General features: G+C 35.1%; 1 protein-coding gene across 7 annotated transcripts in view; it reads left to right on the top strand.

Annotated features, from left to right (window-relative positions):
• Positions 1-26,676, top strand: part of LOC128046803 (platelet glycoprotein 4) — a 97,385-nt gene that overhangs the window by 51,734 nt on the left and 18,975 nt on the right. For 6 of the 7 annotated variants that reach the window (XM_052639007.1, XM_052639012.1, XM_052639011.1 and 3 more), the window contains 4 exons: positions 10,300-10,388; positions 11,797-12,004; positions 21,350-21,510; positions 26,285-26,432. In XM_052639007.1, the coding sequence (XP_052494967.1) occupies positions 11,885-12,004; positions 21,350-21,510; positions 26,285-26,432 (429 nt within the window). In that variant the 5' untranslated portion in view covers positions 10,300-10,388; positions 11,797-11,884. Of the gene's footprint in view, positions 1-1,565; positions 1,732-10,299; positions 10,389-11,796; positions 12,005-21,349; positions 21,511-26,284; positions 26,433-26,676 lie in introns of those variants that run through there. The other variant, XM_052639006.1, reaches the window with a different exon arrangement.

The following is a 26,676-nucleotide window of genomic DNA, read 5'->3' as shown; positions in this document are numbered from 1 at the left end:
AACAATGTTCATTTTTTATATACTTTAATTATCCTTTCAGTGCATTTAAGATAGGCTGTTTAAAATAGCATCTGAACTTCTGTGTTGGTGGGCTATTTCTGAATTGTCACACTGGAGGGTATTTGTGTACTTGTGTATATTGGTGAGAATTAAGGCTGAGAAGGAAATGTTATCAAAGCAGCTTAAATACAATAAAATAGATATTCAATATCAAAATAATTATTAAACTAGCCTTTATATTACCTTTTTATTAGTATAACAAAGATAAAAAAATGTCACAGTGATAGTGATAAGGGAATCATCTTTTTAAATTATCTAAAATCTTTAAATTATTCTTTCTAAAAAGCATAAATCATAATGAGATTACACAAGGCCATTTCTACTTTATCCTAATTAAGTGATATTTGGAAAAACAATCCCAATATAACTAAAGACGTCTATAACATTAATTTTTAAATAAATTTGTCTATAAAAATATCCTGGAAAAAGAAAGCAATGCTCAAGGTAAAATATTGCTTTGGGTTCCTTTCCAGTTGTATTGCACAGCTAGCAAATGAGAGAATACAACACATGCCTAGAAGCAATAGCACAAACAGCCCAGTGAGGACTGGTTGAAATATGATCTAATGAAGTAAATGTATTTCTGCCTGTTATTGTTATGCTGTTGTCTTTCAAGGCTGAGTTAGAGGCATTTATTCATCTGGTCTGACAGATAACAGTTTAACCTGAAGATTTTTATTTTCCCTGTAGGATTCTGAGAATTTCTTTCTAAGAATGGGATTTTAACATGCGGGTCTTTTCTCCCCAAAAGCTTAAGGTCTTCTTTTTTGATGAAATTTTAAAATAATGCCTTTTTTTTTAAAAGTAACTTCATTACATACTTTTACTATTTAGGATGGCTTTTGATATGAAATTTTATTTAAATATTATTTAAAATTGTCTTTTTATCTAAAGAGATCTAAGAGAAATATAACTTCTTGGTTTTCATAGAGGATTTTGCTCTGCTCATGAAATTTCTGTAAGACTAACAGAAAATAATAAATAGTGAAGAGCTTCCAGTTAGAACAGTAGGCTATTTCCTTTTTTAAAGTCTTTTTGTCATCCCTGTTGATTGACGAAGTCCAACTGTTTTTAAAATCATTAGACTTGACACACTTTGAATAAATGAAGCATAGAAAGTACATTTTATTTAAACTTCATGAAGTAGGTTTTTCAAGCAGGAAAGTGAAAGAAGCAGGTAATTCTTCCCAATTTACATTTTCCACCCCCAGGCCCGGTTTATCATCTGGAATAATGACTGTATATGAAAGGCCGCTCAGCAAGCTAGCTCCTTTTGTCTCTCTGGCCTCTGACTTACTTGGATGGGAAAATGGCCAAAAGAAGGAAAAAAAAAAAAAGACAGCAGAGGATCTCAGATATAGGTAATAGGTCTGCACTACAATATAAAAACAGACCCTCAAGACCTATCACACCCCTCCCACACACTCTAAGTGGGAAGTGTGGGGTTTCCTTTTTTTTTTTCAAACTCCTTTCGGAACAAACACTCATTGGGATCTGACTGACGTTGCCTTTCTCTCTCTTTTTTTTTTAAAGTATATTTAAACTCACATACTTTTTATAATGAGGATTTCAGTGTAGGGTTTTCTGCAGGATACCATTTGGTCCTACTAAGAACTGACTGTTCAAATGTTGGAACATTTGATCGGAAAATACTTCTTAGTCTTTTTAAAGGTAAGTCATACTGATTTTTTTTTAAATTTCTGTCTCGTAAATGACAGGAGATGACACTATTATATACACACCCTTAAAGTTATAGAACAGCAGCAGTAAGCAGGAACTGTTTTTTGAAATCATTAGGCTTTTCCTAAAAGCTAGGTTTGTGTTGTTTCCAAAGTTATCAACCTTACCTATTATGTTTAAGAAATATTAAAACTTTGTCTAATAATCAGTGTCATGTTGCTTTTTGGTGTTTAAAACCTTATGTTTATGCATAAACAGTTTTTGTTAAAATGATGTACTATCCAATTTTGTTACTTTAGAACTTTTATTGTCTTCTCAGGGTATTTGTGCATGCTTTTAAATTATGAATGAAAATCAACATAAATAAAAATCAGTAGGATTAGTTCTTAAAAGTCACTTGACACTCTTATGCCAACATGTTTTCTAATATGCAGTTCTTCAGTACTTATTATTTTAGAGAGTCTTTGGTTTATTTAATCTTCTATTTTTTAATGTCACAATTTTTTGGTGAACCTGACTTTGTCTACATGAACAGCAGTGTATATTTTGGATATATTCCTCTTCAGCATTAAAAAAAAATTCATTCTCACTGAATTTTACTTGCTGCTGGGAATGGTAAATTATATTAATTCCAAATCATTTTGATTTATATAACTGTATAAATTATATAAAACTTGGTAATAGAATTTTTTAAAAATTGAAGTTTTTGTGATTTTAGGAAACTAATAAGTTTAGGAAACTTATTACAAATAGCAGCAAATTATTTTCTTGAATGATAATACTAATAAATGACAAATCATTCTGGAGAAATTAAAGGCTATAAATTAATTATAGTAAGTGAACTCATACATAACTGTAAATGGCATAAATTCACTATAGTAAATTTCAAACAGTTTCTAGAATTGTCAAGTAACATATTGAAAAATGTTTTTAAAATCTATGCATGTACTTCAGTTCTTTAGTGTGTAGTTTTAAAGTAGTTTAAAAAAATGCTCTTAATATTCAGTCAAAAAATAACCAAAATAATATTTTTCAAAAATTTTGTTATATAGAAGAGTCCAGTGGTTTTCATGAGAGAAAAAAAATACACAGAAATTTGTTTCATTTACCAGAATCACTACAAGAACAGAACAATAAATTTAATACACAAACATCAGATAGAAGTTAAACTGAGAGGAATAAAACTATAATTAGAGAGGTACTAGACAGAACGCACTGAAAATTTTGGAATTTATCTTGGGAGTTATAGTTGCTACACTATAGGCAAAAAATCTTGTGGATTCTTTCTTCCTGAAAGAACTGATTCTGTAACTATTTTCTGATTTAATTACAAGGCATTTTTAAATTCAGTGGCTCAAGTCATGGTTGAAAGTTTTGAGAAATTATTCTAACCTAGGAGTTGATTTTTCATTTGCATAATATTCTAAACCCCTGTATACCTAAGAATAAGCCATCTCATCAGATTTTATTGTAATCTAAGAGTTTTGGAAATGATCATTTATTATTTATGAAAAAGACACATTTACTAGAATTTTAAAAAATACTTGGCCAATTCACAATAATATTTTACTGTTGTTACAGTTCAATATATTTCATAATATTGCAAATAAAATAACAGGTGCTATGATAGGAAATTTTATTCCTTCTACTTGACATTTATAACCATATATAAGATTCTGATGCTGGGAGGGATTGGGGGCAGGAGGAGAAGGGGACAACAGAGGATGAGATGGCTGGATGGCATCACGGACTCGATGGACGTGAGTCTGAGTGAACTCTGGGAGATGGTGATGGACAGGGAGGCCTGGCACGCTGTGATTCATGGGGTCGCAAAGAGTCAGACATGACTGAGCAACTGAACTGAACTGAATGATGTATATATACCCATTTGAGAGAAAACTGAGCCACAGAGAAACTATGTTAGCCTGCAAAGCAAACCTAAATTACTTGAATTCAAAGCCCAGAATAATAACTATTGAAAATCTTATAGTATCTTCCCATTCATAGGAAGAGTTGGGTTGGGGAAAAAGAAACAATAGTGTTTCTATCAGGATTCAAAAATCAAAAATGTTTCTAGATAATTCTATTTAAACTGATAAGACTCTGAGATAATCATTTCAAATCTATAGTAATCTCTATAATCAAGTACTCTAAAACCTACTCCAAAAGATTGGTGTGTTTCTAGAAGAACATTTAATGTGATAATGAAGTCAATGTAATTATTGTTTTAATTATTTTAAGATTACCACAAAAATAAAAGTTGTTATATTTGAAAGGCATAATTTAGTGAAGTGTGTTATATTATGATATCTATACATTTCTATTATATATATTTACCTCCATATATTCTGATAGGATGGAAATGCCCATATACATTAAAAAAGATTATGGTAACTTCAATAAGAGAAGATGATGAGGATTTCTGAATCTAATTTAAACATTTACCACAGAGCCCTAGGGTTCTGTGGGGATGACTCAGAGCCCAAATGAGATGTGACTAGAAGGGGAAAGGGCCACAGTTGCTGCCCACTTTGATCAGAATAGATATTCTTTTAACTACCTTCAAATGTTGGGATTGCATGTAAAATAAGTACTAATCTAGTGACCTTATGTATTCACTTGATGAAACACAACCAGATTTAAATAACTGATTTAACCAGCTTGATATGAATCTGCATCTTACTCATGTCTAGGGAATCATGGCTTTGAAAACACACCTAGATATCATGTAAGGTAAGAGTGTGAAAAGGAAGTTAGTTTGGAATGCTAATTTTCATATTCAACCTGTCGTTGAATTAATCGCCCCCAAACTCCAAACCTGGGTTTTGTGGGCAAATACTGTATTCGGTGAGGAAAAGGCCGTGTATTAAAAGAATTACTTGTGTGTCCAGTAGAAAACAGAGATGTGATCTGGTTTCCTATTCTGAAGACAAGCAGAAGGAAGGCTTATGGATAGAATAGGAAATTTGGGATATTCACTCATGAGTCAGAAAATGTCATCCAGGTCCTGCATTCATTCATAGCCCAAGTATGTAATATGAAACTGTTTTAAAGTTTCATAGTTCATATCCCAGGAAACCATACCTCTTGGCCATGCCTTTTTCTGGGTGGAGTTTCCAAGGAAACACAGCTCTATACACACGTGAAAATAATCACAAATTCTCTGGGAAGTTTCTCTATTATTCTGACCTACTTAATGGGGACACTTCTTAAAGCTCAGTCTCAGTTCCAACCACCAGGTTTCCAACATAATGGAAAGGCATAACACTCATAAGTTCATCTAGAAACACACTGTTGACTTGACTTGACAGCAAGAAAATAAACAGCCCACACATGTAGTTACGTTCACAAACTCCACAAAAAGAGTAGGATTTATGGTCTGTGAACTGACAGGACACAGTGAAGAAAGGTATGGAATTAGTGGGATCTTACAATGTCTTTATTTTCTCGTCTTTCTTCTTGTAAGTCTCAAAAATAAGTTTTCTTTCCTGTATATGTGAATTTTTTGTTTTCTAAATTGAAGTACTTTAAGCAAGCAGCTTACTCCTTGGAAGGAAAGCTATGACCAACCTAGATAGCATATTCAAAAGCAGAGACATTACTTTGCCAGTAAAGGTCCATCTAGTCAAGGCTATGGTTTTTCCAGTGGTCATGTATGGATGTGAGAGTTGGACTGTGAAGAAAGCTGAGCGCTGAAGAATTGATGCTTTTGGACTGTGGTGTTGGAGAAGACTCTTGAGAGTCCCTTGGACTGCAAGGGGATCCAACCAGTCCATTCTAAAGGAGATCAGTCCTGGGTGTTCATTGGAAAGACTGATGCTAAAGCTGAAACTCTAATACTTTGGCCATCTCATGCAAAGAGTTGACTCATTGGAAAAGACTCTGATGCTGGGAGGGATTGGGGGCAGGAGGAGAAGGGGACGACAGAGGATGAGATGGCTGGATGGCATCACTGACTTGATGGACATGGGTTTGGGTGAACTCTGGGAGTTGGTGATGGACAGGGAGGCCTGGCATGCTGCGGTTCATGGGGTCGCAAAGAGTTGGACATGACTGAGTAACTGAACTGAATTGGACTGAAGCAAGCAGTAAATTATTTCTAATGAAGAAATAAGGGTAAAGAATAAAATTTAACCTAAAATTAGCAAAAAAAAAATAAATTTTATTATGAAAGAATCTGTATGACTAAGCAAACCAAGTGTGCAAAATGCAAATCTTATCTGCTCTAAATAGCTACATTTGAGAGAATAGTGGAGACAAACTACACTTTATACAGCTGTTGTTGAGTACAGCATGCTGAGTAAGCTGAACTTTTCTCATGTATTCAGTGCATGTCCTATTTAATTTGTTGGTTCCTCCTTTGCTTCAGGTGAATAAAACTACAGTGGCATGTATGCTCGGTCGCTAAGTCCCGTCTGACTCTTTGCAACAACCCCATGTACTTACTGTAGGCCGCTAGGCTCCTCTGTCCAACGGGATTTTTCCAGGCAAGAATATTGGAGTAGGTTGCCATTTCCTTCTCCGTGGAATCTTCATGACCCTAGGATTAAATCCACACCTCCTGCATTGGCAGGCAGATTCTTTACTACTTTGCCTCCTGGGGAAGCAAAATTACAGCTGACCCTTGGACACAACAGGTTTGAACTTTGTCAGTGCACTTTTATGGAGTATCTTTTCAATAAATACTACAGTACAACCTGATCCCATATATGCAGTTGGTTGGATACCACAGGTAAGCTGATGGTGTAGTTATATGTGGATTTTCCACTGCCTGCATTGTCCATAACCCCTCTGTGTTCAAGGGTCAGCCTGTATTTGTAATTTTGTAGTATGAAGCATAAGCTTGAAGTATGATTATAATAACAACACTTATGGTAACAAGGCACAGAAGCATGATAAACCCAAGACCCTCAGTGGGTGCCTGAACCTAGAGATAGCACCAAATCCCAAGTAGTCCCCCTTCATCCAAGATTTTACTTTCTACAGATTCAGTTAGCTTCAGTTGACTACTTTTGACTGTGGATAAGTGAAACCATGGTGGAAAGCAAAGCCATTGATAAAGAAGGATTACATTTATATAAAATATCTTACCTATTTCTAGAGAAAAAAAACTTCCATCAAGATAACAAAATAAGCTGGGCAAAAAGTTCATAAAGTCAATCTCTTTTTGTCAAAAATATCAGTGTATGTATGCAGGAATGTGAGTCACACTACTATCTTTGCTTAGACATCATCCAGACCAGTGTTATACTAGTAACTGTCTAAGCATCCAATTTAGCAGAATAAATCATTGACACTTGTGTTTTCTGATGAACTTGACTCAACAGCACTGGGCTGTGTGCACTATCTCACTTCAGTTTTAAGTTCAAAACAGACAGAGTCTAGGCAGTACCCAGGTCTGCCAATAACTTGACATCTCTGGGTGCAGGGTCCTTGGATGGTATAATAATGCACTTTCATGTTTAGAGAGGAAGGTGCTAAAGAACACAGTGGTTCATCCAGCAGATTTTTGGGGACTTTTTGCCCCTTGGGACTCTTCACTATAGTCCATGGGACTGCTTAAATAAAGGATAATGATTCTGGGAAAGGTCAGACAGATTCTCAACTAGGTGAAGGCACAGAATCTGGGAACAGACAAATAATACACACCTATATCCATTTCAGAAACAAAAGATTTGTAATTTTAAAATCATTTTATATTCCATCTGACAGAACTGCAAAGGACATTAATATTGAATACTTTTGTGGCATTTATGTAGATAATATCTTTCCAAAAGAGATGATTTGAGTTGTATTCCTGATATTATATAAACAAAACTAGAATTTGACCCTTGGGGTTTCCTATCCAATTTTTTAATAAATTGCAATCCACAGGTTCTACAGAGATGCTCCTCAAGCATCCTAAACATGGGACAAGATAGTGCTAGGTGGGACACAGGAGACCTAGTTAGGAATCAGGGTCTCGGTGGTCCCACAAATGCTGTAATCTAAGTCACTTGGCTTGGTCTTCCATGTAAGGATTTGAGTGAAGAATCAGTCTAGCTGCTTAAATGAAAAAATGGGGGTCTCATCTTATAATCTTACTTTACACATGAAGAAATTGAGGAACAGAGCAACTAAATAGCTTGCCCATGGTCATCTGGCAAGAAAGTGGCCATTCGCACTTTGGTTTCATCTCAAGTCTCCCACCCTTAATTACAGCAGTTTGGAACCCTGCATTTTGATGTCTACCTCAAATATTACTTACAGATGAGAACTGCGGAATGGTCTATAAGATGGGCATTCAGTAAAATAGTACTTGATAAGCTCCCCTGAATATGGTCACTTACATACAGTACAGCACACTTGAATGCTATTCACAAGTAGAAGAGAGATTCTACTTGAGAATATCTAGTCATTATTATCAAGTTTAAATAATTTATTCCACTGTATTATGACAATCCTAGCCAAAGCCATAGGAGGGAGCATGTTATTCCTCATCCTCTGTGTTAAATCATTTCAGTCATGACCAATGTGACCCTATGGACTGTAGCCCACCAGGCTCCTCTGTCCATGGAATTCTCCAGTCTAGAATGGAGTGGGTGGCCATTCCCTTTTCTAGGGGATCTTCCTGACCCAGGAAACTAACCTGTGTCTCTTACATCTCCTGCACTGGCAGGCGAGTTCTACCCCCAAGCAATTAATAAAGGAAGGAAAGCTATGCCAAACTTAGTGTACTGAAAAGCAAAGACATCACTTTTCCTACAAAGGTCTGTATAGCCAAAGCTATGGTTTTTATAGCAGTCATGTACAGATGTGACAGTTGAACCATAAAGAAGGCCGAATGCCAACAAATTGATGCTTTCAAACTAGGGGGCTGGAGAAGACTCTTGAGAGTCTCTTGGACTACAAGGAGATCAAACCAGTCAATCCCAAAAGAAATCAACCCTGAATATTCATTGGAAGGACTGGTTGAAGCTCCAATACTTTGGCCACCTGATGTGACGAGCTGACTAATTAGAAAAGACGTTGATGCTGGGAAAGACTGAAGGCAACAGGAGAAAGGGGTAGCAGAGGATGAGATAGTTCGATAGCATCATGGACTCAATGGATCTGAATTTGAGCAAACTCCAGGAGATAGTGGAGGATAGTGGAGCCTGGCGTGCTGCAGCCTATGGGTTGCTAAGAGTTGCTAATGACTTAGCAACTAAACAACAACAACTCAACTTGCTCAGAGACATAAAATTCCACGGGAAAAGTAAACCACTTGTTTAGGCTTGTGTGTTTTGTTTACATTGGGAAAAAACATGTGACATTAATGACTATTCAAACTTCTTAGGCCACCAGGACCTCAGTGTGAATCAGATTGTTCATTCTGATTTACAGTGGATCATCCTAGGTATTTGGTATAAGAGAATGGAAATCCTGAAGAATGAAAAAAGTTTGTAAGATTTGCCTTTTTCCATTTTGAGGGAAAGTCTTATTCCTTTATTTTAATAACATTATTCTTAACATTTTCTTAGCTATGCAATTAATAATTTTAAACAATTAAATGCTTACTCAAGTGGAAAGAAATACTAATAAAACCATCAGAATGGTACTGTAACCACAACCAAGCTATGGAGGGAAAAATCTGAAACCATAACGAAGTATGATTTTTACTATTATCCTTACAAGACTGACAAAAATATTGTGCGTCCCTCCAATCTGTTGCAATTTTTGTCTTCCTTGGGCAAGGGCATTCTGAATTAGAGAGTATTTGTTTACAAGCTACAAAGCACGTTCTGTTTATCAATGTCAGGTCAACTCTAGTACAGATTTCCTACTGCAATCAAAACTGCTTAAATAGTATGTTTTAGGTATTTGAATAATAAAGTCTTGTTACCATAGGATCTGCTTATTATGCTAGGAATTTTTTTCCAAAGATAAGACTAAGTGAAATACGTATTGACACAATCGAGTTGATTTTAACAGAATTTTTAAGAATCAGTTTATTGTTGTTGTTTAGTCTCTAAGTGTGTCTGATTCTTTTGTAACCTCATGAACTGTAGCCCACCAGGCTCCTCTGTCCATGGGATTTCCCAGGCGAAAATACCGGAGTGGATTGCCACTTGCTTCTCCAGGGGATCGTCCCAACCCAGGGATTCAACCCACATCTCCTGTATTGGCAGCCAGATTCTTTACCACTGAGTCACCAGGGAAGCCCTATGAATCAGCTCCCTACAACAAACGGAACACTATTGCTCTTGAATATGTTAAAATATATGTATTTGAGGCTAGTAAGAAAGCTATACCTATTACAGAATCTAGATATACTCTACCTTACATATTTTCTTCAAGTTCTGTTTACCTTTAGATGATATAAAAATCAGTTATTAAAAAGAAGTGAAAATATTATGTAAAATATTTCAACATTTTCAACACAGTTGATAAGAAAGAATTCAAGCACGAACTCAATATCCATGAGAATGGAAATTTCTTTTAACAGTGATTATAATTTTGGTGATATTAGAGAGTAGTGTAGTGTTAATTTTCTGACAATGTATTTCCCTAATTTACTCATGTTTTTTGTTTTAACAGATAGGCTACCAGTGATTAGAAGAACTGACTCCTTCTAAGACTCATCAGATCATTTCCTGTAAAAACTGTATCTTTCTAATTGTGAAAAGGTAAAGAAGACATTTGTTATCGTTCTTGTTTAGAATTTAGATGGAATAGACTCCAGTCAACCCACATTCAGTTTGCAGAACACCAGGTTCAGTTCAGTTCAGTCGCATCCGACTCTTTGTGACTCCGTGAACCACAGCACGCCAAGCCTCCCTGACCATCACCAACTCCCGGAGTCTACCCAAACTCACATCCATCGAATCAGTGATGCCATCCAACCATCCTATCCTCTGTTGTCCCCTTCTCCTGCCCTCAATCTTTCCCAGCATTAGGGTCTTTTCAAATGAGCCAGCTCTTCCACCTCAGGTGGCCAAAGTATTGGAGTTTCAGCTTCAGAATTACTCCTTCCAATGAACACCCAGGACTGATCTCCTTTAGGATAGACTGGTTGGATCTCCTGGCAGTCCAAGGGACTCTAAAGAGTTTTCTCCAACACCACAGTTCAAAAGCATCAATTCTTCAGTGCTCAGCTTTCTCTATAGTCCAACTCTCACATCCATACATAACCACTGGAAAAACCATAGCCTTGACTAGATGGACCTTTGTTAACAAAGTAATGTCTCTGCTTTTTAATATGCTGTCTAGGTTGGTCATAACTTTCCTTCCAAGGAGTAAGTGTCTTTTAATTTCATGACTGCAATCACCATCTGCAGTGGTTTTGAAGTCCATAAAATTAAGTCAGTCACTGTTTCCACTGTTTCTCCATCTATTTGCCATGAAGTGATGGGACCAAATGCCATGATCTTTTCCGAATATTGAGCTATAAGCCAACTTTTTCACTCTCCTCTTTCACTTTCATCAAGAGGCTTTTTAATTCTTCACTTTCTGCCATAAGGGTGGTGTTATCTGCATATCTGAGGTTATTGATATTTCTCCCGGCAATCTTGATTCTAGCTTGTACTTCTTCCAGCCCAGTGTTTCTCATGATGTACTCTGCATAGAAGTTAAATAAGCAGGGTGACAATATACAGCCTTGATGTACTCCTTTTCCTATTTGGAACCAGTCTGTTGTTCCCCAGGTAGTACTGTATAAATGGCTGTGTTTAGGTGGAAAAGCCAGATAGAGGGCAAAAATGTCCATAAGTGTCCCAGGCTGACAGGTAGGCAGAGGGCAAGAGTACATATGCATATTCTCCATAGATAAGATTTCAGTATGTTAATTATCCACAGGAAAAAAAAAGAGGAGGATTTTGAGGAATTGCTCTATGTGATGATATTTATTGTTTCTACCACTGGTAGGTAGTCAAATTAAAAAAAAAAAAATACAAGACCTAGAAAGTTTTCTAAAAAAAAAAAAAAGTCTGTTTATACCTGGCAAAATGATTTGTTTCAGTTGCGTGTTTTCCTTGTACTTTGATCTTTTTGTACTGATATTTATGCTTCTGTTTTATGATCTCCTTCTAACGAAAGAACCAGACCTCTTGGCAACCACCTTTATCAGACCTGGGAGTTTGAAAGAAGCAGGTGCTGAACGTCAGTTTTTCCTTGAACAAGAAAAATGGGGTGCAATAGAAACTGTGGGCTCATCACTGGTGCTGTCATTGGTGCAGTCCTGGCTGTGTTTGGAGGGATTCTAATGCCAGTTGGAGACATGCTCATTGAGAAGACAATTAAAAAGGTACAAGTGGTATCGAGAATATTTCTTTTCATCCTGATTCAGTCTACCTTGATTTGTGTTTGGCTTAGGGTTTCTGTTTTATATTTCATTATAACCAGCAATTTAACACAAAGGTGATTTTGAACAACTGAAACTCTACATGATAGAGAAATAATCAAAGTATGATGTATACTCTATATGAATGTACTGTCATCTTAAGTCTAAATATTTTAATTTCTGATAAAAACTATTACAGGTATGCACATAAGTAGAAATAATTCCATTTAATTATGTCCAAAGAGTATGCTGATATGCTTTTCATATGCTTTTGAATGAGAAATGAGTGTTATTTTGTGAGGGTACATTTATAAAAGTAGTTGCACTTTGGTTACAGTTGATTAAAGTAAAATTATATATAACTTAATACTGTGTTTAATATTGATTTAGGAATATTTGGTAAAACTGGTAAAATTTATTTTTGTTTGGTAAACTGTTCTATATGTGTGTAATATTAATAATATGATTCTTATAAACATTTCCTACTGATGAAGGTTGATAAGGGATTTTTACAAAATACTTTCAGAAATGTTATGCAGAACATATCCTAGTACATATATGTATGTATATGTGTGTATGTATATGTGTGTGTGCCTATATATATATGTATACAAACAAGTTCACTGTAGATTAACTAAAAATAAAGTGACTTAATACATAGGCTTTGTACAACAAACTAGAATCTGTCTCTCATCGTAGTTCCTTCTAATTCAGCTTTATACACACCAACTTTAATTGATAAAGAAAAGGAAGACTAGGGTAGGGAGATGTAGGTCTGCTGGAGCCCTAAACCAGGGGTAGCAAATTCAAATAACTTCAGGGTTTGGAGACAAGCCTTAAAAAAAGCTACCAAGAACAATATATAAACAAGACAATGACTACTGTGAAGTTAAAAGTGTGTGGCCTACTGAGAGGCATGTATGTTTATTTTTAAAATACAATGCTGGCCAAATAAACTTATCTGAGTGCTAGCCTCAGCTGTCATCCTGGTTCAGATGCCAGTGGTCTAGATGTCAGTAAGCACAATGTACAGAGGAGATCAACAAGAACTGAATCATAAAATGGGCTAGACTACCAACTCATACGGGGGTTTCTGTTCCTGTCAAGACCTTTATCTGTCTCATCCATTCACCCATGTTTGACATCCTGCTCTTACTAGGAGTTTAAATAATTACAATTATTTTTCACTAAAGCACTGCCTGACAATATGAAGATTTAATTTCAAATCTAGTTACCCAGCACAAGAAGTTACTATTTTCCAAAGCTTTTTTTGGTTTGTTTTTGTTCAGCTAAATGCTTAGTCTGTAAATTTAAGAATTTTTCTGACTGTACTATTATAGCTATTGTCTTAGCACAACAGATTAAGAAATAGAACATTTTTGGTACAGTTTCTATACTTGTATGCTATATTTGCTTAAGAACCACACAGGCATTTCTATCTTTTCTCTTGCTAACTGACAGCAAAAAGTTTAACTTCATGAATTTAACTGGAAATATTACACATTAAATACCATCTCCTTCCTTGGAATTCCCAGTTTTCTTGATATTATTTTAATATAGCTCAATAGAGACCGACAGGAGATGGTGAGGTATGGAGTGCCTAACGTGTTAGAGAGAACTGCTATTGTCCTGTATCCTTTCTGCTCTATAAACTCACTTCCCTTCTGTATCTGTGGAGTGAGAACAGGATAAATTTTGACACACAGACTATAACTTTTTTTTTTTAATCTTAAGAAGAGAAAAGCCACAATAATCTTCCAGTGTACAGCATCTTAGACTAAGATTCTTAGACTAAGATTTTTTTTTAATTCATACTTGATAATCAGTAGCAAACAGTGATCATCTATAGTTTCTTATTATTCAACAATATTATACATACAGAGTCTCTGTGTCATGAGAGGCACTAACATCTATTTTAATTTTTAATATTTATCTCTAAGTTCATATGGCTAATCTTGAGGAAATAAGAGTTTTGAGACATCAAAAATTTGTATAGAGGCTAAGAGACAATCAATATTTATCTCAAGAAATATAAATTTTAACTGGGAAAAACCACATTGTAAAAAAACTAGAGACTTGTGAAACTCTGTAATTGAATTCTAAAGCATACACTATTTAGAAAGAGAACTTTCGTAGAGTATTCAATAACTTCAGGAAGAAGGTGAGACTTGAGTTGGATTTTGAAGTATAAAATTTTGACAGCCCAAAGAGAGTTCCAATAAAAGTGTCAAGGGACTGCTTAATGCTATGGAAAAAAGTTGTGGAAATGCAACTAAATATTGTGACAATAGAAGGAAAAAAAATTTTTTTTAATGTGTCAAAACAAAGAAATAACAGCAAAGATGATTGGAAAGATAATAACATGGGGTAAAATTTAGGAAACTTTTGAGCATCAGGCAGAAGACTATTTAAGTAGTGACATGACAGGCAATAGTAGTGTATATTTACCTGTAGTTGTTAGATATAACAGAATCTGCATTTAGAGACTGGTATCAAATATACTGAAGAAAGAAATGGCAATACGATAACTAGTAAGTTATATGCCACACATACTAATATATTATACTATATACTAAATAAATAAGGCATTTTTTAGTCCTACTAAGAGCTTCATATATACTAATTCATTTAATCTTCACAAATATCAATGAGAAGGTACTACCATCACGAGACCTTAAATCAACCTGACAACTTACCCAGCCAAAAGGAATATGAGTTAGTTTCTAAACCTAGGCAATCTTAAGGCAGAGATGAGATGATTTAAACATTTTGCACTCTCTAATTCTACAATAGAAAGTGTTGGATAGTGAGGAGACCAAAAACAGGAAATGTTATGTAAGACATGACCACTCTCAAGGAGAATTTAGCACTCACTTTTAAACAGATCTTTGCACAGTTTGCACATAACTAAAGGCTCTCTGGTCTAGTGTGATGGAGTATGTAGGACCGATGGGTGATGGAATGCAATGGATAGAGGAACTAAATAAATAGGGGGAGAGAGGAGTAAAAGTTTCAAACCACAAGATGTCCAGTTGTGTTCTTGATAGAAATATGTATACCTTAGAAGAATAAAGCACAGAGGTTTTATAAGTGATTTGAAAAGAACATCAGTGTATATTTCCAAGGGAAGGTTCAGAGATTTGTTCATTATTATAGAGAATACAGATAAAACTAAACAATAGATATGTTTAAGGAGAGTTTGAATATAGAGACAAAAGCGCAGAGAAATTACTACGGGATTTATGCATTCAGAGGTAAGTAGGAAGACAACAGAAAACAGAAAAATTATTTTATATGAAGCAATGAAAACAATAGACTGTAACTTTTTTTTAGAAGTTATTATGAAGTCAGTTTTTAAGGAAAAAGTAAAATTATCTCAGGCAGATGAAAATTAAGGAAATAGTAGTTAGAACATAGTCACTAATAACTTTAAAATTCTATTTTCAGTAGTGCCAAGTAATGAAGTGGGATAAAATAAAGAAATAGAGTGTTTTCCCTTCTTACTTTTGAAATGAGGGTTACCTGCAATCTTTGGGTCATACTGTAACCCAGCTCAATATTCACAGACTAAGACATCATCTCTAAAACATCACTTCTCAGCCTTTTGGCTAAGATTAAGTGGCTTAGATGGTAAAGCATCTGCCTGCAATGCAGGAGACCTGGGTTCAATCCCTGGGTCAGGAAGATCCCCTGGAGAAGGAAATGGCAACCCACTCCAGTACTCTTGCCTGGAAAATCCCATGGTCAGAGGAACTTGATAAGTTACAGTCCACGGGTCACAAAGAGTTGGACACAACTAAACAACTTCACTTTCACTTTTCAAGACATCATCAGAAGCCCTTCAATGGTCAGGAGCTGTGTAGTATAGTTAAGACAGCCTACTTTTGTGCTCAGATTTTCATATAGTGGTGTTGACCTTGCTTGTTTTAATTATGTAAAGCTGTTGTGACTTTTTCTTCATTTAAATAAAACTGTTTCTTTTAAATTTAGTTTACAAAATTATTTTAAATATGAGATTAGCATATGTATCTGTTTGGCATACGTGTAGATGTCAAATCTTTGAACTATGTGTAAGCACAGAGAGTTAAGTGTCTCGCCCCTGCCTCAAGAGCACTTAGGTTAATACTGCTATTTTACAAACATCTATATATATGTTGTACTACCAGACAGTTTTTCTCTACAATTAAAACTCATTGCATGTAACTTGCATTATTTAATGGACTAACAGCAAATTGGCAAAGTTATTACCTATATATAAGCACCATTAAAAAAATAAAGTGCTTAATTTAAAAAGATAAGAAAACCATCTCATCATGTTCTCTAGAGTTGGGACTCTGATACTTTCTGGTTCTCAAAGATGACACCTGATACCAATATCTGAAATGGCGTAAAATAGTCAACACATTTTACCATTATATTTCTTTATTCACTATTTCCAAAGGAAATTTTGTAGGGTTTTTATGCATTATAGATAATTATGCATTATGTAGGGTTTTATGCATTATAGCTGAATGCTTTTATACCAGTGTTTCAGATCATGATTCCTAGTAGAACTGAGTGGGACCTGCAGATTTATGCAATCTTGCTAGATAGACTAAAAGTCAATGGCATGAGCTGCCATGAATGTGGAAAGCAGAAATTATCAAAGGACTTCAGAAAAAGGTCAAAGTTCTGGCACCACTCAGAAAGGATAATTTATCACCTGACACTATAAAATATCACTTGATTAATATTGCTGAATATTATATAATAAGCAATTTTAAATAGTTTGAATTTACCTATGATATTAACCATGGAACATCAAGACAGAAAATCAAGATATCTTTTTCAATTAAAAGACTAATGTTCAATCATACCATCATTCAATTACACAATTTCCTTTCCCTATTCTTGAAAAGAATGATCTTCTCATAGCCACAAAATGCTTCCAGATAAAATAAACATAAATGATGATTATTTTGACTTATTAAAATGACTATAATTTCAATATTTGATAGTAAATTTTATACTCATATATATTAATTTCATGGTATATGCTTAGACTATTTCTAGATATGATAAAATAATTTTTACCTTATTATAGTATCTAAAAGCTCAAAAAAGTGCCAGAGGCATATAGGTTATTAAAGATAGTAGAACTTGCTTTAATTTAATAATAATTATGAGAACACGAAATAATCTAAAATAAACTCTAAATTTAAATAGTAGTAAAACATGGATTAAACATGTATTTGCATATTAACTCCAATAATAAAATCATTTAAAATGTTTTAAGAAACAGCAGGTCAGCGTAATTTTCTTCCTCCAGCCCAATTTAATATCAACATAGTATACTTTTCATGCCAAAGAAAAACTCTCCCATTTTAGGTTCTTATATAAACACTTGGAGGCTGATTTCCTGAGTTTCAGAAACATATTACATCTAATCAATTTCACCACTTGTTATTCTGAGGTTTAAGTGATGACTTGATAATAACCTGAGACCAAAATCACTTTTTGACTATTAGCACAACTGGCACTGATATTCTAATCCTCTCTTTCTCTCAGCATGTATACACATAGGAGAAAATGTTTTGATCATAGGAAGACTGCTTGTAACTGGTTCTAAACAGAACAAATTGTGGTAGTGAGTGAAGAAGAAAAAGACTTTTTTCAGTATGTTTCTGCTGTTTAGGAAAGTTTTGATTTCACTGGATGGAGAATAAATATAGAAATGATTAAATAGCAGAAGTGTCACAGAATTTTACATGAGCTATTGCCACATGACTGGTTCAGACAGGAATGCTATGAATGAAATAATTAATATAATTATACCATATTTCACCTATATTGACTTTCAGAAATATTAATTTCATATCATTCAACCTCATATTATTTCCAATATTATTATTATCCCTATTTTACAAATAAGGAAGCTGAGGTACAAGAAATCAAATAGCCTGCCCAAGTTTTTTTTTTTTTTTTTTTTTTTTTTTAATTTAATTTTATTTTATTTTTCTAATTTTAAAATCTTTAATTCTTACATGTGTTCCCAAACATGAACCCCCCTCCCACCTCCCTCCCCATAACATCTCTGTGGGTCATCCCCAAGTTTAAATGGTTAGCATATGATCAAACTGGGAATCAAACTCATAGCATCTATTTCATTGTTAACCACTTCACTCTAGGCTTCCCAGGAGGCTCAAACAGTAAAGAATCTGCCTGCAATGCATGAGACCCAGGATCAGGAAGACCCCCTGATCAGACCCTGATCAGGATCCTGACCCCTAGATCAGGAAGATCCCCTGAAGAAGGGAATGGCAACCCACTCTTATATTCTTCCCTGGAGAATTCCATAGACAAAAGATCCTGATGGGCTACAATCCATCCAGTCACAAAGAGTCAGACATGACTGAGCGATTAACACTTTCACTTTTCACTCTAGGCTTTGAGTAAAGAAGCCAATATACTTAGGTTGGTAGTAGGGTAAGGAAATCTACTCATAGATTAAAATCTGCTTTATATGATTCCATCTTTCAGTACTCTGTAAGAACCTTGAGAAATGGGACAATATTATTTTCTGAGAATGTATTCTATATAGTTCATTCACAGGAACATATTTAGACTAAAGTTGCCCATCATGTGGATGAATATTGCTTTCCCATAACAGCAATAATCAAGTGACCACAGGACTAGATTACAGTCCCAGATATCTGCCTTCAAATTAATGTAGCAAAACAGAACTTTCAAAGTAAATACCTTTCAACTCAGCTGAAGACTGTGCCACACTAGAGTCATTAAGCTGAAATCCAGGGCTAAATAGTCTGAATGCTTAAAGTCAGGGATAGATACTGATGTATGTATCAGCCAAGGGAGAGATCTTCAATTATATTACTTTTTTTTTGTACATATAATTTCATCTTTCTATTTCAAATTTACTGAAAGGTCCACAAAATAGGCCAGACAGTCCAAAGTCAATTTAAAATCATGGCCTTTTAAAGTCACAAAGAACTTAAGCTTCTTTTTAAGAGGACCTTATGATATATTTAGTCTTGATAGTCAAAGAGGTCTATACAAATTTCTAGTACCTAGGTAGTCTTAGGATCAGAAGAAATTCATTCCTATTCTGACTGATTCAATATTTTTCTCTGTCTCTGTACAAATTGTGGTTTTATAAAAACCAAACAAGATTGGCGTGAAATGCCGGATTCACCATTATCTACTACCAAATTATTGTGTCACATTGAATCAGACATCTGTTTTTCTAGGACCCACTCCCACTACTAAAAAAAAATGGATGGTGTTAGATGACCCTAACTCTAAAGCTAGAAGTTCAATGCACTCATTTCAATTCTTTGTGTTTCAACTTCCCGATTTTAAAAAAGTTATCTCCAGATTGACAAGTAAGACAAAGTAACTCATGGCCCTTAGAAGAAAGACACGATATAGTTACAATGTTTTTTTATATAAAATGCGCAAGTGTTAGAGTCAGGGAGATTTCTGTCCCACCAAGTACATTATTGAAATATGTGTCTGGAGAGGTAATGATAAACAATTGATATTATACTAGTCCTTAAGAGTCTACAGTGTAAAAGTAATAATGTTCATGTGTATATGTTCATGTGTGTTCTCCTCTCATATGTCTCTTGAAATGGGTAAATGAAAATAGTTTGCAACTTCCGTGTAGACTTCAGCTTCAAAACCCTCATCATTTACAGTAAACACCTTTACATTTAGAATAGCCATAATACTTATCTATACATAATTTTGTCTTGATTTGGGCTTGCTATGGAATTAAGACTTTTTAGGAGTAATAAAACAATCTTCAAGGACAATTTCTTGTTAAAAGTACTAAGGTCTCACACTGCTTTAACAGTTGCGATGTACCCAGTGTAAAAGGATTGTGACAGCACAGGATTTTGTAATGACATTTTAGTTGATGCCCTGTTCTCCTCTAAGGAATTCTCTTTCTTTCCATTAAGCAATAAGTCAAGTATCCTGAAGACTGCTAATTCACTTTGACTTCTACCAACTAAGTGCAGAGGTGACAGGAACAAAAAATAGTAACACGGTGTGAAAGAGGACTAGCATAAGGGTCAGAGATTAGGATCTTCATCGTGATTCTGCCACTAGGCATTTGGCTCAGTGACCCTTGGGCCAGATACCTGGTTTCTCAGAGTGTCAGCATGCTCTCCTAGTAAATGTTCACTGTCCTTTTCTGATCCATCATTCTATGAATTGATGCTTCCTGTTGAACTAAACAAACAGGTGAGATTGTTCTTGTGGGTTTTTTCAGGCTGATTTTCTGTGAAATGCTTTCCTTCCTCTTCCTCTAGCAGTAAAAGGGTAAACTGGAGCTTTCCACCTGAGTATGTATTCCTTCCAAGGTAGTTAATTGGAAACATTGCCTCCCACAAAGTCACCTTTGTCTCCATTACCTCCATAGTCTTCTTTGTTCAGAGAGTAAAAGCCTTGGAAGGAACCTGGGAGAGCATCTATGATAACTCCCTCACATTACAGATAATAAAATTGACCTTAAAGGGTTTGGTGACTCTCTATTCTGTCTCAGCTCCTAAACTATTAATAGATACTTATGTATCCATACTAATAATACCTAAACTAGTAGATACTTCTAATGTTGGATTTTCTGATTTCACAAAAAAAGAAAAAAAAAACTTCTGTATTTCTTCTTTTGTTTTTAAAGTATTAACCTAATAATAATGAATTAGACTACTGTAATCTTGGAAACAGGTACTAATAGGTTTCTGCAAATGTACTGAGAGGAAAGCCTCATTGATCAGGGTTTTGAATGGGAGAAATCAAAGCTGTGTTTTTCTTAACAAATGTTAACCGATTTTCACCTGAAGTATCCAAATTCTGAAGAAAATGAGAAAACTTCTAATTCCACTAGATTTTTCTGTTTTTCCATTTTGCCTCTTCAGTCTGACTCATTGAGGGTACATTAGAAATTAATATTCAACCTGATAAGAACTTTTTTGAAATGCTTTAATTAATCTTGCTTAATAAATTGTTACAAATTGTTGCAATATTGAAATAGGGTCACTCTAAAGCTTGCCAATGGTTGGCCTTACAATCACCAGACATGTTTGCAATATTACACACTGATTTTCCTTGTAAAAGGCTGACTGAAGGAGATTGCTACCATAATGTGTTGAAAACATTTCTGTTGCAAGCATGTGGCAGGTTGCAAAGGTTTTCATGAGCAGGATACTTGAGCTTGATCTTTCACTGACTAACGAAAAAGTTTTAACTCCCAACAGGTGCCCGTATTGGCTACAAAAAATAACCCAAACATTTTCTTTTTCATAGGAAGTTGTCCTTGAAGATGGCACAATTGCTTTTAAAAATTGGGTTAAAACAGGCACAGATGTTTACAGACAGTTTTGGATATTTGATGTGCAGAATCCAGACGAAGTGGCAGTTAATAGCAGCAAAATTAAAGTTAAGCAAAGAGGTCCTTACACGTACAGGTGAGTCCCCAAAATACATGGCACTCTTTCCTTGAACACAGGTATTTCTGAAAAAGCTTCCACTTGACAAATGTCACTGTATTGAAATGTACTTATTATTTTCTTACCATTAATATATATGGAAATATTTTGTTTCTGCCTACATAAAATCCTAATCTAAGGATTTAATTATTATTAAAGAACAGGTTTATTATGAATTTACCAGCATCAGTTAACTACCCTACATTTAACAAGTCACGTGTTTTACACTTGTGGCATATATGTTTCAAAAACTCTGAAATACGCATCTAAATAGAAAAAATATATCAAAATTTTTAAAAATGAGTATTTTAAAATCTTAAAATGGAAAAGTGTAGGTACATGAGTAGTTCTCAAAGTATGGCTCCTGGACCAGCAACATCAGCATCACCTGGGAACTAGGCAGAAATGCAAATTCTCAGGCCCCACCCCTAGACCAAGTGAATCAGAGACCCTTGGTTTGAGCCTGGTAATGAGTTTTATAGCTCAGCTGGTAAAGACTCCGCCTGCAATGCGGGAGACCTGGGTTCGATCCCTGGGTTGGGAAGATCCCCTGGAGAAGGGAAAGGCTACCCACTCCAGTATTCTACAGGGTCGCAGAGAGTCGGACACGACTGAGCGACTTTCACTCACTCGAATGAGTTTTACAAATACTCTGCGTGATTGCAATACATAGTCAGTTTTGCTAACCACAGCATTAACTTCTATGTAAGTAAAATACCTGCTTAGGATTTCTATTCAAACTGTTTTCCAGGTCTTAAGAGTGTATTTATGCAGTAGCTTCATTCTTATATTTTCTCCAGTACAAAGACTGAATAAAAAATACCTTTATCTACATGCCGTAACAGTTTAAAACATTTTGTATGGAATCTAAGATCCATCAGATGTAGGGGGAAATAATTAGCCAGAACTTTTCATTTTGTAAATTTAAAAATCAGACTGACACCAGGTGAGTGAAATAGTTTGTCCACGATGACAAAATCCTGGAAACTGATAACTCCTAGTTATTGGTGTACATTTTCCCCCTATCAAAATTATAGATTGAAGTGCTAAAAACACTAACCTTAGCTAGGTATTAGGACATTTATAGACCCCATATGGGAACAGAATTAAGTCCTGTTGTATCATTTGTTATATAAATATGATTTTTCAAGGATAATTACAACTAGTTATAGACAATAATCAAGTATTATCACAAAACTTCATGTTTGTAAAGATTTCTAATTCATAGTTTTACTTTCTTACTTGTTTTGGGTAGTCTATAATCATGTAATTTCTTTCCTCTCCATGCATTAATTTATTTCTATGTCAGCAACTCATGCTCAAAGATAATGAAGTAACAGTAGCTGGGAGGGTGATGCCTGCTGCTGTAACATAATATATAAGCTGTAGAACACCATGGTACTATTCCATCCTAGTAATTATCCCCATTTCCTGTCTTCAGACATATGTCTATGACTATTCACAACTCGGTCATAGAAGTCTTGGTTTTCATTGTTACAGAAAATAATCTTACTTTCAGAAATATTAAAAAAAAATTTTTTTTCAGAGTCTTATACTTCTTGTATCACTATCAAAAGCCAGATATAATAAGATATCTGAATATCTTATTCCAAAAAACGTGTACTCTGAAAATCTAGAACTCACGTATGACCTAATACAATCTAAGTATAACTGACTAAACTTCTGTCATAGCTCAATTGTTAAAGAATCCGCCTGCAGTGCCAGAGTCCGCCTGCAGTGCAGGAGACCTGGGTTCGATTCCTGAGTTGGGAAGATCCCCTAAGGGCAACCCCATCTAGTATTCTTGCCTGGGAAACCCCATGGACAGAGGAGCCTGGTGGGCTACAGTCCATGAGGTCTCAAGAGCCAGACATGACTTCGCGACTAAGCCACCAAACCATAACTGATTAAAAATCATACCCTGAGAGAACTGAATGCATGTGATAAGAGAAAAGAGGTGGTATTTAAGATCTGTCTCATCACAGGTTTTGCTTAATTTTTTTGCTTGCTTGGTGGGGGGGGGGGTATGTTTTTACTTTTAAGGGTGTTCATTGTGGAATGTAAAAAACAAACAATATAGAATCCTGTCCCAGTCCTGCTCTGATAGGTGATAAGATATATATCTTATTCTTGGAGGCTAAAACCTTCATTCTCTAAGGGATAAAAATGGAGTGGATTAGATATAATTTGTTTACTTGGAGAAGCAATGAGGTGAGGGTTGGAGAAGTTGGATTTTCAGCTAAAGTATGTAAACAAACTCGAATTTATATAACAATTCTAAAGGAATCTCATGATGTTATATGATGTTGACAAAGGAAGCCTTACTGTCTACCTAGATATCTTAAATAATGGGAAAAACAATGGTTACCTTTCAGAAAAAGTTAATAGTTTGAGAGTCTTCCATGTGTTGAGGTGAATTTACTTCCTATCAATTACACCCTGAATTCAGTTGAAATTGGAAGTGGAAGAGGAGGTCCCTCCTCAACAGAACCACACAGGTTTATTTGCCTTTTAGCTGCTGAAGTGAGCTTGATGAAACTTTGACAGGGTGTGACATGAGTCAAAACATGAAACTTCCTGGATTGAGATGTTAATTATGTATTCCATCTCTATGAAGACCTGGTAACTCCTTCAGAATATCCTCAGATCGAACATGAAAGTCAAGTCGCTTAGTCGTGTCCGACTCTTTGCAACCCCGTGGACTGTAGCCCACCAGGCTCCTCCGTGGGATTCTCCAGGCAAGAATACTGGAGTGGGTTGCCATTTCCTTCTCCAGGGGAATCTTCCCAACCCAGGGATCGAACCCAGGTCTCCCTCATTGCAGGCAGATGCTTTAACCTCTGAGCTACCAAATTTTTTAATTACTTCGCTTTGGCAGGAGTACATGGAAAACAAAATATGAAGCAATTACCTCCCTTTGACCTTATTAACCAATACTCTGTAAAACATGCATACATTCTAATTTTTAAACAAAAACTTGAGTACTTATAATCTCTTTTTAAAAGTATATTCTAAACACAGACCTTAAAAGTATATTCTAAACACAGACCTCAGTTTGAAGGATTTTTTTTTCTGTTAGTGAGTGCCATCTGCTGGTATAATGTAAGTACAACTAAGTAAACTACAATTTGAGTCATAATTATGGCTCAGCTGGTAAAGAAGCCACCTGCAATGCGCGAGACCTGGGTTCGATCCCTAGGTTGGGAAGATACCCTGGAGAAGGGAAAGGGTACCCACTCCAGTATTCTGGCCTAGAGAATTCCATGGACTGTATAGTCCATGGAGTCACAAAGAGTCAGACACCAATGAGTGACTTTCAGTTACTTTCACTTATTTATATTGCTATTATTTCAAGTATATAAATATAAATGTTCCTGAAAATTAAAGTATTTTAATTTAAATATGAATATGTAATATAATTTTAACATATAATTATCTGATATAAAAGAGTAACTGACTAGTAATAGATTCTCCAGGATGATGTCTCAGATATTTATATTCTTTGTATGTCTACAGCATTCCAAGGAGAATAAACAATAAAAAGCTTAATGAAATTGTATTAGAAATAATATATATTTCCATATTTTTGTGAATTCTCTTTTTAAAGAATGTAAAAAATAACTTCTTCATTCAAAACTATTTACCAAGAACTTACCCATGTACCAGACACTGCTTGGGGATACAAAATACTCATAATACCTATGGCATAGGAACCTACATTTTTATTATACTTGCTTGAAATCAGGTCAGGTTTTTCTGGTTGGTTTTGTTTTTTCCATTTCAGTCCCATGTTGTTTCAATCTTTATCTTAGATAACAACAGATAACTATTAGAAGCTCATATGATAGAGACATTTGGATATATGATAGAGCAGTGAATAATGTACACCTTTTTCCATCTCAGTAAATATCTTGTATGTATAAAATATTTTTTTCCCATGATATTACCCTTCACTACATTCCTAAAAAGTAGTTGGTACTCTGCCTACAGATTAGAGCCAGGAACTCAGAACTAGTAACTATTCCATACATGGGGTAGGGTTGGAGAGGAATTGATCTGTTATGTGGAAATATATTGTTAGTTATCTTTAACTTTCATTAAAATAATGAAAATTATAGCCAAGCCAGTGATGGAAAGGCTATCTACTTTGAACAATCCTTCTAATATAAGAAAATGGGCTCATAATATTCCCCTGCTTCAACTTCTGTATTTCCCCCTCACCCTCAAGATAAAAGGTGAACATCTGAATGTAGAATGCAACCCTTTAGTCTTTGAAATCTTGCTCATTTCAGTGGCTTTGTTTTCTAGCACTCCCCTTACTCAGACACTGTAAACCAACCACATTGAAACGTGTTATTTCTAAAAGTATACCATGTTCTTACTTATCCTATATGTTTTACCATATTTTACCAAATTAAATTTTTATCTGCCACTCAAACCACTTATATGAAATTGTATCCTGTCCATTATCCCCACCATAACCATTCTAAGCCTGGGTTTGTACCTACTCTGTCTTCTCACAGAATCTGTATAACCTCCTATAATAACATGTATTCCTTCTCCTCTGGTATGTACATCTAAGACCTTCCTTCTCTAATTTGCTACAGACTCGGCATCAGCTTGCTTATCCTTTTGGTCTACTTGTTTAGCATAATATCTGACACAGTCTATGTACTTCAAATTATTTGTTGCATGAATGAATGACATTCATTTGAAACAAGGGTTTTGAGTTTTAGTTCTTCCTGTTTTTCAGAGTTCGTTATCTAGCCAAGGAAAATGTAACCCAGGACCCTGAGACCCACACGGTCTCTTTCCTGCAGCCCAATGGCGCCATCTTTGAACCCTCGCTATCAGTTGGAACTGAGGATGACACGTTCACCATTCTCAACCTGGCTGTAGCAGTGAGTAGACAAACCGCAAAATTACTAGTTTTGAAATCTTCTAGAATCCAACTGTAAATAACCTCACAATTAAAACTACAATTAGATATCTTTTTTTTTCATTTTTATAAAAATGCTTTCTTACACTATTATTTTGAATTACGATCATTTGGAAAGATGACAAGATCATAGAATGATCAGCTGAAGACTGATTAGAAGACCATTTAGAGTGTATCATTTTAAAAAGGATTTATGGGGCTTCCCT

Source organism: Budorcas taxicolor, chromosome 4 (genome assembly GCF_023091745.1).
Source record: "Budorcas taxicolor isolate Tak-1 chromosome 4, Takin1.1, whole genome shotgun sequence".
NCBI classification, from domain to species: Eukaryota; Metazoa; Chordata; class Mammalia; order Artiodactyla; family Bovidae; genus Budorcas; species Budorcas taxicolor.
This window is presented reverse-complemented; position numbering and strand designations above follow the sequence as displayed.